We start from the raw sequence: 13,353 nt of genomic DNA, 5'->3' as shown, positions 1-13,353 counted from the left end.
TGTCCTCCTTAGTGAAAAATAGTAATTAATAATAAAGCAGTCAGAGTAAAACAGATTTTCTACTGTTTGCTAGGATACAGCCTCCGGCCTTGAGTCAGGTGAAGGAAAACATAGGGTCCATTCACACCAATCATGTTTCAGTAATGCGCAGCATTCTAATGCATTTCCAGAACGCATGTTTACTGCAATGCACTACAGCACAACACACATATTCATATGTGGAATTGGGCTACAGCCTATTCATAAAGAAGCTGTTGAACGCATCACACCACAGAGCACATGCAAAAATGCTTACACTCCAGTGAAGGAATAGCTAGGCACATTTGGACTTGTTCAGTTTTTATTCCTTATTCTTGGTCCTTTAAGCTGAACTAGGGGCAAACAATGTTTGAAAATTTGCTATTTGAAAATGAATTGCACCTAATGATGAGGGTCCCATTCGTGGATGCTGCTGTGTTAGATTAAGACTGACATATCACCTCAACACTGCAGTAAGTGACAAACTTCTTGTGCTGAAACATAAGCTCCTAGTACAGTGAATACAGTGAAGGATGGTGGGTCGCTTGCACTTCACCTTCCCTCAATTCTTTTTTTATTTATTTTTTCACAAAATACAAAGTGTTCTGTGATGGGACAAGGGAAGATTGTGACATTCATCCATACTCATCTCTCAGAACACCTTGTATTTCTGTGAAAAATGACAAGACGTTTTGTGAATGGAGGAGGTGGAGTGTGAGCAAACCGTCATCATTTACTGTATGCAGTGTCCTAGACCTGGGACTAAGTTTCAGCAGTGGTGTCAGGAGCATCATCCAATTGGAAACCCAGCATTAGGAGTAATAAATGTTTACATAGTACAAAACATTTTTTCCCTGGTAGTTCAGCTTTAAATGCAGTAAATGATAGCAAACAATTAATAATCTCCTAAAAAGCTCACCAAAATATTAATAATGAAAAACAATATAAAGGTATACTTATCTCATTAGTAGCATATTCTTGCTAAAAAAAGCAGGTGCCCTTTAGGTCCCCTACTTGAGTTATATTGATCATTTTCCTTTCCTTTTTCTGGAAATTTGTAATCTCATAAAGGTGAAATCTCCTTTGTGCATCTAAGCATGCCTTTATTGTCATTCTTTCTTTTATCCATAGATTATTGCTTCAGTCCTGGTGAGTAATAATCATTTTGCTTCCATTCTGCATTTTGTATGCCAATTTTTTACATTTGTGTTGATAAAGTCGTTATAAAATGTGAAAAAAAAATCACTAGTAGTAGTAGGAAAAAACAAAGATCTTTTGGGATGATTGAAGTAAAGCCTAAATATGACCCCTCATCATACACATAACTGGTAGATAGTGATGTGGGAGACAATAGCTATGATGCTTTTGGATGCCTATTCCTAATAAACACCAGTGGCCTTGAGCCTTAAATCCGCCTGTTCCTGCAACCCAACCAAAGCCAGGTTTCACTGGGAGAATGTTACTAAAGAGACTGTCAGCTTGCTCATTCAGGTCAAAATTAGAGGCCATGAATAGGTCTGCCTTCCCACCCCATTGACCCACTGGCACTCACCTCGCCGGTGATCCGCATCTCTCTTTTCTCTCTCCCAATTGGACCAAAAATGGCAAGTTTCTGCTGGTGTCAGAGCCTAGAGCAGGGATATGCAATTAGCGGCCCTCCAGCTGTTGCAAAACTACAAGTCCCATCATACCTCTGCCTCTGCTTATCATGCTTGTGGCTGTCAGAGTCTTGCTATGTCTCATGGGACTTGTAGTTCTGCAACAGCTGGAGGTCCGCTAATTGCATATCCCTGTCCTAGAGGCACATCACCCAAGCAGTCAAGTGAGGGCTAGAGATTTACGGCTAGGTCCTATCACTATTACTTGAGTGGAGATTATATGCTCCTTCATACCTAGTAGCACTAGCTATTTTTGCCAGCTGAGATAGAGTGTGGAGTACCGGGGGATCCCTGGAGAGGTGAGTATCAGTGGGCCAAGGGCCTTTTTGCAGACACTATTATTCTGCCCTGAGTGGGCAAAGTGATAGCGTCTCTGTAAGGCTGGGTTCACACCGCTGCGGGGGGAGAACCGGATGTGATTCGCACAGCAAATCACATCCGATCTCCGTAGCGCTGCGAGTTCAGCCATACAGATAGTATGGCTGAACTCGCAGCGGTCCCGCAGCAAACTCGCACGGGACCCTTTTTTGGGTCCGCAACGGAATCGGATCGCATGGGGGTTCACACCATGCGATCCGATTCCTGTGCGAGTCGGCAGATCGCACTGCGATATGCCGACGGATCTGGGGGTGTCATTAACATAACATTGACACCCCCAGCCGTCCGCATAGGGCAGTGTGAACTGCCGGCGGGAGGTATGCGATGCGGGAAAACGCCGCGGATTCGCGGCGTTCCCGCATCGCAGCAATGTGAACCTAGCCTAAATGTTCCTCTGTTGACCGCACTCTGAAAATAGTACAATGTTTCTCTGTAGGGGAACTATGAAGGAGACATTATTATTACCAATGGAAAACACATGGAATTAAAAAGACACATTGGCAAGAGTGGAACTGGGGCGGGGGTTCCCATGTTTACCTGCATCCAGTTGGAAAGTGGCCAGTGGATACGGGCTGCTTATGAGGGCAGGCTATTCCCTGACTGGTTGGCGATTCATGTGTCAACAGACAAAAGGCGTCCTAGTTATTATCAGCCCTGAACTGTCTTTATGGTTTTCCCAGCATTCTCAGAATGTTAACACCTTGCCTTTACCATGATACGTTTTTGATGGTTTTCGCATCTGGATGGTTGAATAATCATATTACGGAGTATTCTCCCGGTATTGCTTGGATTTACGTTGAAGTGGCTGCACAGTTTGGCATACTTACCTTACGTGGGCAAGGGGACCGCTGCTGATTGCAGCCTTTTATTTATTTTTTATTTAAGGGCATGTTGCTCTTTTATGAAGCACACGAAGGGTTCAGAAGAAGCAATTTTGTGAAACGTGTTGATCTCTATGTGTTTGTTCTGAAGATGTATGTTTCTACAAATTCCTTGTGATGTGGAAGAAGCAACTGTATATGGGACAATATGATCCCTTTATTTTTTTTTATTATTTTTTTTTTTTACATTTTGTAAATAAAGGTATCTGCTTTTTGATGCCATGTGTTTTCTATTGGTACCAGCAATGACTCTTTCATACTTGGGATGTGGTACTTACTTCAGCAGCACATATATTTTCTCTTTGAAAATGCTGATGTTTAGCTTCAGTACTTCTGAATTACAGATCTAGAACATACATGTAGCAAATAAAAGTTGAAGCAAGACTGAATTTGGTGTCTAATATATATATATATATATATATATATATACGGTATATATATATATATATATATATATATATATATATATATATATATATATATATATATATATATATGAGGGCAGTGACTTAGAAAGTATTAAAGCTAAAGTAGTAACATGACCACCAGGCAACTAGGATTTTAGGGGTGATCTGTATTCATACTTTAGGGGAGTCTTAATATTTCTTTCTTAATGGGTTGACTGTGCTTTGTCGATGAAGAGCAAGGCAACAATTTGGCTTCAAGGGATAACTTTTGTATAGCTTTCATATCTGTGTCCCCTATGTTCACAATATAATTGCTGGTATAACATTGCCATTATACTGACCCTCCTATGTGTGTTTCTCTCTTTCTATTCTTTGTGGCTTCATGCTTGGCTTTGCAGGAAGTAGCAGATTCAGCATCCAGTGACTCTACCTCCATGGAAACCCGTTTTATGACCATCCTGTGTACTCGCAGCTACCCACATCTCAGAAGAGGTGAGTGTTTACCCACCCAACTACTTGTCTGATGCATGCAAGCTGGCCCCTGTTTCCTTTGCTGGATTTTCCCTTAATCGTAAAGCTGAACTCCCATAAAACACCTACATGAATGATTGAATTGCACATATAAAAACAAACCTATCTACCAAAGGATCTGGAATTCTGACCATCATCTTTTGTACACCTCTGCTAGATAGCACGGCCAGGTGACACCACTTGTTTGGCTGGGTTCACACTGATACGACAAACGCTCCAACATTGGGAGCTCATGTCGCATGACGTGTATAAATCAATGGTTCCCTATGAGAGCCCTCTTAACTGGTCCAACACAAGTCGGTCTGACTTTGAAAAAGGTTCCTGCACTACTTTGGTCCGACTTTGATTCCACTTCAGCCCATTAAATATCATTGAAGTCGGATCAAAGTCGGATCATCCTCTTAACTGGTCTGACTTTGGCATGCAACTTGTGCTCAGAGGATCTTAAAGGGGAACCCCATGCCAATTAAAAAAAAAACGGCATAGAGGTCCCCCCTCCAAGACCATACCAGACTCTTTGTTCTGGTATAGATTTGAAGGATAACCCCCGCGCTCGCTGGTACACCACCCCCTTTCTTAACCTGCTGCGCTGCATACTCGGATAAGGGTCTGGTATGGATTTTAGGGGAGCCCCACATTTGTTTTGTTTTTTGGTTTGGGGATGCCCCTTAAAATCCATACCAGACCGAGGGGCAGGTATGATTTTGGAGGGGGAACCCTATGCCATTTTTTTTTCGGCTTGGAGTTTCCTCCAAAGATTCATACCAGATGCAAAGGACTTGCCATTGTCAGGATCAAAGTGAGATCCCTTTCATTGAAGTCAGATGGAACAAGTTGCAGGGCAAAGTCGGATCCACAGTCATATGACTGTAGTGTCGTACCAATGTTAACCCAGCCTTTTAGTAAAGAGAATGCAATGTTACAGAATATAGAAGTGTTACCTGCTCACTTGGAGCTTGCAGATTGCATGATATCTCATCTACTCAGCTCTCTCCTCCTGTCAACATGTTCTCTGTCACCAAATGCATTTTTGTACAGAAAATACCAGGAGATTAATTAAAAAGATTGATTCACGCACTTACAGTGCCTTGAAAAAGTATTAATACCCGTTGAAATTTTTATACATTTTGTCATGTTACAACCAAAAACTTAAATGTATTTTATTGGGATTTTATGTGATAGACCAACACAAAGTGGCACATATTTGTGAAGTGTAAGGAAAATGATAAATTGTTTTCAAAATTTTTACAAATAAATATGTGAAAAGTGTGGCGTGCATTTGTTTTCAGCCCCCTTTTCTCTGATACCCCTAACTAAAATCTAGTGGAACCAATTGCCTTCAGAAGTCGCCTAATTAGTAAATAGAGTCCACCTGTCTGTAATTTAATCTCAGTATAAATACAGCTGTTCTGTGAAGCCCTCATAGGTTTGTTAGATAACCTTCATGAACAAACAGCATCATGAAGGCCAAGGAACACACCAGACAGGTCAGGGATAAAGTTGTGGAGAAGTTTAAAGCAGGGTTAGGTTATAAAAAAAGATCTCAAGCTTTGGACATCTCATGGAGCACTGTTCAATCCATCATCTGAAAATGGAAAAAGTATGGCACAACTGCAAACCAACCAAGACATGGCCGTCTACATAAATTTACAGACCAGGCAAGGAAAGCAGCCAAGAGGCCCATGGTAACTCTGGAGGAGATGCAGAGATCCACAGCTCAGGTGGGAGAATCTGTCCACAGGACAACTATTAGTCGTGCACTCCACAAATCTGGCCTGTATGGAAGAGTGGCAAGAAGAAAGCCATTGCTGAAAGAAAACCATAAGAAGTCCTGTTTGCAGGTTGCAAGAAACCATGTGGGGGACACAGCAAACATGTGGAAAAAGGTGCTCTGGTCAGAGGAGAACAAAATTGAACCTTTAGGCCTAAAAGAAAAACGCTATGTCTGGCGGAAAACGAACAGTGCACATCACCCTGAACTCGCCATCCCCACCGTGAAACATGGTGGTGGCAGTATCATGTTGTAGGGACAGGGAAATTGGTCAGAGTTGATGAGTGGCTGGATGGAGCCAAATACAAGGCAATCTTAGAAGAAAACCTGTTATACCCTGTACACACGGTCAGACATTCCGACAACAAATTCCATCAGGTTTTTTCTGACGGATTTTGTGCCAAACTTGTCTTGCATACACACGTTCGGACAAAGTTGTGATGTAAAACACGTACATCGGTACTATAAACGGGCCAGTAGCCAATAGCTGTGGCCTCTTAATTTATTTTGAGCATGCATGGCACTTTGTCCGTCGGAATTGTCTACACACGATCGGAATTTAAACAATCAAATTTTGTTGTCGGAACATTTTAGATCCTGCTTTGTGTGTCTGAAATTCCGACAGAAAAAGTCAGATGATGCCCACATACGATTGGATTTTCCAACAACACGATCCGATCGCACATTTTCCGCAGGATATTCCGACCGTGTGTACAGGGCATTAGTCTGCAAAAGACTTGAAAGTGGGGTGAAGGTTCACCTTCCAGCAGGACAACGCCCCTAAACATTCAGCCAGAGCTACAATGGAATGGTTTATATAAAAGCATATTCATATGTTAGAATGGCCCAGTCAAAGCCCAGACCTAAATCCAATTGAGAATCTGTGGCAAGACTTGAAAATTGCTGTTCACGGACGCTCTCCATCTAATCTGACAGAGCTTGAGCTATTTTGCAAAGAATGGGCAAACATTTTACTCTCTAGATGTGCAAAGCTGGTAGAGACATCCCCAAAAAGACTTACAGCTGTAATTGCAGCAAAAGGTGGTTCTACAAACTGAATACAAATGCACGCCACACTTTTCACATATTTATTTGTAAGAAATTTGGAAAACCATTTATCATTTTCCTTCCACTTCACAATTATGTGTCACTTTGTGTTGATCTATCATATAAAATCCCAATAAAATACATTTACGTTTTTGTTTGTAACATGACAAAATGTGGAAAATTTCAAGGGGTATGAATACTTTTTAAATGCACTGTATCTAGTTGTATGTGAAATACATTCCATTATTTAAAAGGAATACACAGCTGCATTGAAAATCAGAACAAAACTGAGTGCAGATAGAAGAGACCTAATCTTGGTCTGATGGATATGTACCAGGTCAAGTTATTGACAGATAGGATATGCCCTATAAATAGATGGCGGAAACTTTTTACTTAAAAAGGAAAGTCTGTTAATTTGTTTATTTATTTTTAAGTCAGCAGCTACAAATACTGTAGGGGTTGACTTTTACAAATCAAGTACTTACCAGTGGCCGGGTTCAACGCTATTTTCCTGCAGCCGGTTCTTCTTACTACTGCTGGTCCCTGAGATGCCAACTTGGATACAGGAGGTGGCTCTGGCTTCCTGAGGAACCACAACTGGCTCCGCACTTCACATTTCTAAAAGTGATGGAGAGGAGTTAAAGCGGTTGTTATGGTATTTCAGAGTGGTCCTTTACCTCCTATTTCTGGAGTCCCCCTGCCAGCGCTCTCCACTCCTCCTCTCCTGTATATGCACCCATAGCAAGCTATGCTGTGGGGGCACAATGCGATGCACACGGTCTCAGGACCTGTTTCCTGATTGGCCGGGAGGAGAAGCAGAAAGACATTAGCGAATCAGGCTCCAATCATGTGCTTCAAAAAATAAAAAACCCCATTGAATCTCATGCGTCTGACGCCCTTCATGTAGACTAGGGGCTGGGCGCATGGATTAGGGGGGAGCCGCCACTGTATATCATGCTGCATCAAAAGATGGAGTGATGTAGAGGCTGGAGGAGCTGGGCCATTACAGAGAGTAAATAGACATTCTCAAAGGAGGAGAGGTCCATGGCAAGCAAGAAAGGAGGGGGCTGTGCTAGGGAAACTTCTGAAGAAGTAAATTATCAGAAACTTAACTTTTTGGGGGGGTGACTGGATCTCTTTAACTGCTTCTAGTTTTCTAGGCTCTGTTGGTAGTATGTTTTAGCATTGTATTTTCAATTGACCCTCTGTCTCTCTACTACAGTCTTCCAGGAGTTTATCAAGCAGACCAACCATGACATTGAGAATACCATTAAGAAAGAAATGTCAGGTGATGTCAAAGATGCCTTTGTAGCTATTGGTGAGTATTGGCAATGGGATGCACAGCAATGAGATGCACCCCTATTGCGTATATTTAGCCAAAACCTTTTTAGCTTTAGAGTATAAAGGTCGTGGAACCCCTATCAAGTTTTTGTGTCTGCACTAGGTTCACCTTCTCTGTACGTTCTGTCACAAAGATATACATTGATGTCACCAGAACAAGAGGAGAGGTCAAATGGGGCCATCTGTTCTAGTTTCAACTGTCTGAGAAGGAATGTCCACTCACTTTGTAGAGATTTCTTCTCACTTCCTGTCATGTCCCTGGATCAGGGAGCCAAAGGGAAATCTCCTCAATAGGACAAATGGAGCAAAAAAATAAATACATTGATGGATTTCAATCTTTTCCTACTGTAGCCAAAAATAACTATAGGCAATAAACCTTAATGTAACACAACATACAAAACTAAATCGGATTCATGTGATAATATTTTTACAACACCTTTAAGTAAATCAGGTCAATTTGCAGTTATAAACTTTCCCCTTTTCTTGCTGTCCTTTAAAGAGGTAGTTTTATCTACAGCTAAGCCTAAAATAAGGCTTACCTGTAGGTACAGTAAATATCTGCTAAACTTTCACAGTTTCTGAGATATTTACTATACTAGCATCTGGGGATGTCACGGCACATGCAAACCATGCTTTCAATGGACGGTGTGCCACGGCCGTGACTTCCGCACATATGACGTCATCGTGGCTTGGCCATTCAAATTGCCAAAGGAAGACCTGATGAAGTAATAAGCCCTGACCGGATGAAGACTATTATTATTAATAGACAGCTTATCACTGGAGGGCTTCGTTCTAAGGTAAGACCCCTTTCACACCACACCGCCCATAGCGTGGGTGGTAAAACGCCGCTATTTTTAGTGGCGTTTTACCACCGGATTTGCGCGCGCATTTCGGCCGCTAGGGCGCTTTTACCCCCACTAGCGGCTGAGAAAGGGTTAAAACCGCCGGCAATACGCCTCAATAGCGCAGTTTTGCCAACGGTATTACAGCGCTGCCCCTTTGATTTCAATGGGGAGCAGCGGTGGAGGAGCGGTAAACACACCGCTCCAAAGAAGCTGCTGGCAGGACTTTTCCCTGACGTCCTGCCAGCGCACCGCTCCAGTGTGAAAGCCCTCGGGGCTTTCACACTACAATGGTGCAGCTTTTTTTTGGCGGATTGCAGGCGATATTTCTAACGCTATCGCGGCTGCAAAACGCCCTGGTGTGAAAGGGGTCTTGGTCTTCCATAATGTACTAGTATGCAACGCATGTTAGCACATCATGCTATTATTTTGCAGGGGAAATTTTTTGGGAGGAATTTTCTTTTCACTTTAAATGTGAACTTTTGAGTTGTTTATACAGGGCAAAGCAAATGTTCACATTAAAAGCATTAATTTAGATTGTCCTTTCTTTTATTCCCTTGCTGGTTCTGTTTGGCCCCATGTGCAAAGAAAACTACCTGGTACTTCTGGGTATGAGGAAAGCACGTGACTCACTTTTCGCCCTTTTCCCTATTATAGCGCTCATGTTTGGTGATTGTCTGCTCAGGCACCTAGGGCTATCAAATGGGGCAGATATAAATGTATAGATGTAAAAAGTTAGAGAAATGATTTGGTTGATTAAATGGATACTTGATTCCAAACCATTATAGTTTCTCTTGGTTTACTAACATATGTGTGCACTGCCTATTGCATTAGGGTGTGCACACCAAAGCTCAAACACGCATGCATGTGTGTGTATATATGTATATGTGTGTGTATATATGTATATATATATATATATATATATATATATAGTACAAACAGTCTTCCTTGTGCCCGACAGCATATAGTCTCTCTGCCTGCAGAGTGAGAGTGAGAGAGAATGCTTCCACACTTCTCCTTTAAACAGAATCGCTCAGTGGGAGATCTTTCTCATCTCCCCACTGCCACACAGAGCAATAATGCTAATGCAAACGGGGTGAATAGGGTGTGCCCAGGTACATCTGGCACACCCTGTGCACACACATATGTTTACTTTAATGGTAAATTATAGGAAACTAGTAGATATACTATTATGGTTCAGTAGGGTTCTTTACAGGTGTTGCACCATGTCTACGGATATATTTTACTAAGTAATTTGCTGAGTTTCCCACAGTGTTTTTGCATATTTGTTGTGTAAATCGCTTTAGGGTTATGTTTTTATTATCATATCAAAGAAACAAACTCTTAAACATTACCTATAATTATTTTTTCTCTTTCATCTTAACAGTACGGAGTGTGAAGAATAAACCAGGCTTCTTTGCAGAGCGCCTCTATAAGGCAATGAAGGTAGGAATTATTATGGGGTACCTACAACCTGCAAACCAAACTACAAGAGTACCTGTCATTCTCCCCTCATGTGTAATGTCTGTCAGCCTGTAACACCACAAACCCAGTAGTTTAAAACTACCATCCTCCATGCCTGCCTGCCAGCCTTGTTTTAGCTTAATTTATGGTTATATTCTGTCTTCTTATCCATGCTTTAAAGGGTCAGACCATCCAAGTGAGATCATTTAATTATCTGACAAATCTAACAAGAGTGGGAACCCATCATAATAACCTAAGAAGCTGCTTAGCCTGGCCATACATGGTCGAATTTTGAAAAAAAATTCTTTTGAAAATCAGAAAATATGTGCATTTTGTGATCCGATGGTGCCACCATTGATTTAGAAATTTGACCTACCAAGCCTTCTATTTCACCTCATGTTGCTACAGAAAAGAATTTTCATGGCTGGGAATCTTCTTTTCTTGCACATGCGCATTTATTTTTTGATTACATTTCTCGCACGATTCTCCCATCATTGATTAGAAAACCGTTTGTTTGTTCAACAAAATTTCAAACATGTCCGGTTACTCAAATTCGATGGGCGCACGGAAATCTGCAGCCCACTAATGGTACGAAATACGAACGAAAATTCTTAGATGAGATTTCCTAAAGAATTTTTTTGGTGAAATTGGACCCATTTATGGCCGGCCTTAGACCCAGAAACTACAAAAACATATAAGATACCGACGGGTGGTTTTGTATCAGAATTATGTTTTGGAAGGACTGACTCTTTAAAGTAGAACTATGGCCTTTTGTTAAAAAAGGGGTTCGGCATTAAATTCAAAGTGTGTCTGCATTTACAGTTTTTGTTTTGTCCTCCTGCAAAGTCCCAGGCCGCGTACACACGCGGGGACTGTTCGCTCAACTTTGTCCGCTGAACAGTGTTTCGGCGGACAGTCCGCTCGTGTGTGGGCTTTCAGCGGACAGTTTCAGCGGACAGTCTGCTGAACAAAGTTTTTCGGAAATTCCGAAAAACTGTCCGCTGAAACTTTGTTTCAGCGAACAGTCCCCTCGTGTGTAGGCTTGTTCGTCAAACTAAGTTCCGCGCATGCTCAGAAAGGATTTACACGCCGAAGTTTGCATTGCAGTGTATAGGACGTCGTTTTCTAGTCCCGTCGTACGTGCCGTTCACGTCATCGTGCACGGTTTCAGTGGACTGTTCGTTCGTCGTGTGTGGGCAAGTCCGTCCATGCAAATTTTGAGCGGACTGTCCGCTGAAACTGTTTGACGGACAAAGTTGGGCGAACAGTCCCCGTGTGTGTACGCGGCCCCACACTTACTTGTAGATCCTGCTGTTGAAGTCCATCTAATGCAGCTTCCTGTTGCATGGTGTGGCGCAATGCTGCACTGCTGCTGAATTCAAACAAGAGTTGCCACCCTCATGCAGGCAGTGCCTGCTTGCACTATGGAGAGATGAGAAGATGTTACAGGGGGTATGGATTTTGGCATTGTTACTGCTGATTCACAAAAGCGTTAGCTTGTAAGTCAGTACCTGGCGATACCTAGTCCTGCCCACTGTTTTCTGGATTGGCAGTATTGCCTTTGTTGCCCATTGTGAGCTGCAATGTCTGGTAGGGGTAGCAGGCTTTGTCAGGGGAGGAAGGTAAAGGAAGTTTTTGTTTTCTTTATGAGACTTGTGGATCCAGTAACTGGATTTGATATTTGTTTGGACTGTAAGCCTAGGTTCACACTGTAGCGATGCAGGAACCAGCGCGATTTCAGCACTGGTTCCCACATCACATCTCTCCCGCAGGCAGTTCACACTGCCCTCTGTGAACCACTGTGGGTGTCAATACAATGTTAACCGCTTGCAGACCACCCGCCGTCATTATACGGCGGCAGGTCGGCACGATCCCGCGAGCCGTCGTAGCTATACATCGGCTCCTTTCAGTGTGATAACATGCACATGTCGCGATGACCGTGGGCCATGAGTGATCACGGGCATGAGAGGCAGAACAGGGACGTGTGTGTGTGTAAACAAACAAATCCCTGTTCTGTTCTGTGAGGAGAGACAGATCGTGAGTTCCTAATAGCGAGGAACCACAGTCTGTTATTTCCTCTAGGTCAGTCCCCTCCCTCCTACTGTTAGAAACACACACAGGGAACACAGTTAACCCCTTGATCGCCCCTAGTGTTAACCCCTTCCCTGCCAGTGACATTTTTATAGTAAGCGGTGCATATTTATAGCACTGATCGCTGTATAAATGCCAATGGTCCCAAAAATGTGTCAAAAGTGTCCGATGTGTCCGCCATAATGTCGCAGTCCCAATAAAAATTGCAGATCGCCACCATTACTAGTAAAAAAAAAAAGAATAATAATAAAAATGCTATAAATCTATCCCCTATTTTGTAGATGCTATAACTTTTGCACAAACCAATCAATATACACTTATTGCGATTTTTTTTTTTTTACCAAAAATATATAATACATATTGGCCTAAACTGAGAAAAATGTAGCTTTTTTTAAAAAGGGGGGATATTTATTATAGCAAAAAGTACAAAATATTGTGCTTTTTTTTTCAAAATTGCCATGCCAGTCACCTGCCACAAGTTGTTGATTTTCCACTTGCCACGTCACCTGCCAGGTCACTTGCCGCGTCACCTGCCAGGTCACTTGCCACGTCACCTGCCACAAGTTGTGGATTGTCCACTTGCCACATCACTTGCCACCTGCCATGTCACTTGCCACAAGTTGTGGATTGTCCACTTGCCACGTCACTTGCCACCTGCCATGTCACTTGCCACAAGTTGTGGATTGTCCACTTGCAATTGCAATTGTTTAAAATATTTTTCTAATGGTTTTTCATCATTTGCAATCATTTTTGAGATTTTTAATGTAAAAAAAAAGGTCACCTTTAAAAACGCATATAAACGCGAATGCTGCTGGACACATGTTGAAACCGGCGTTTAGAAACGCGCATTTTGCCGCGATTTTTACCGCGATTTAGCGGCGTTTTACCGCGTTTTACCGCGTTTGCGTCTAGAAGCGTTTAGTT

The 13,353-nt window shown here is 42.3% G+C and overlaps 1 protein-coding gene across 1 annotated transcript in view; it reads left to right on the top strand.

The window, feature by feature from the left end:
* ANXA6 (annexin A6) overlaps positions 1-13,353 on the top strand; it is a 150,505-nt gene that overhangs the window by 121,790 nt on the left and 15,362 nt on the right. Inside the window, exons 21-24 of the mRNA XM_077468324.1 lie at positions 1,150-1,167; positions 3,741-3,834; positions 7,914-8,009; positions 10,262-10,320. Of these exons, the coding sequence (XP_077324450.1) occupies positions 1,150-1,167; positions 3,741-3,834; positions 7,914-8,009; positions 10,262-10,320 (267 nt within the window). The remainder of the gene's footprint in view (positions 1-1,149; positions 1,168-3,740; positions 3,835-7,913; positions 8,010-10,261; positions 10,321-13,353) is intronic.

This window comes from Lithobates pipiens, unplaced genomic scaffold (genome assembly GCF_037356315.1).
Source record: "Lithobates pipiens isolate NorthernLeopardFrog02 unplaced genomic scaffold, aLitPip1_a1.2 Scaffold_8, whole genome shotgun sequence".
Taxonomy (NCBI): Eukaryota; Metazoa; Chordata; class Amphibia; order Anura; family Ranidae; genus Lithobates; species Lithobates pipiens.
This window is presented reverse-complemented; position numbering and strand designations above follow the sequence as displayed.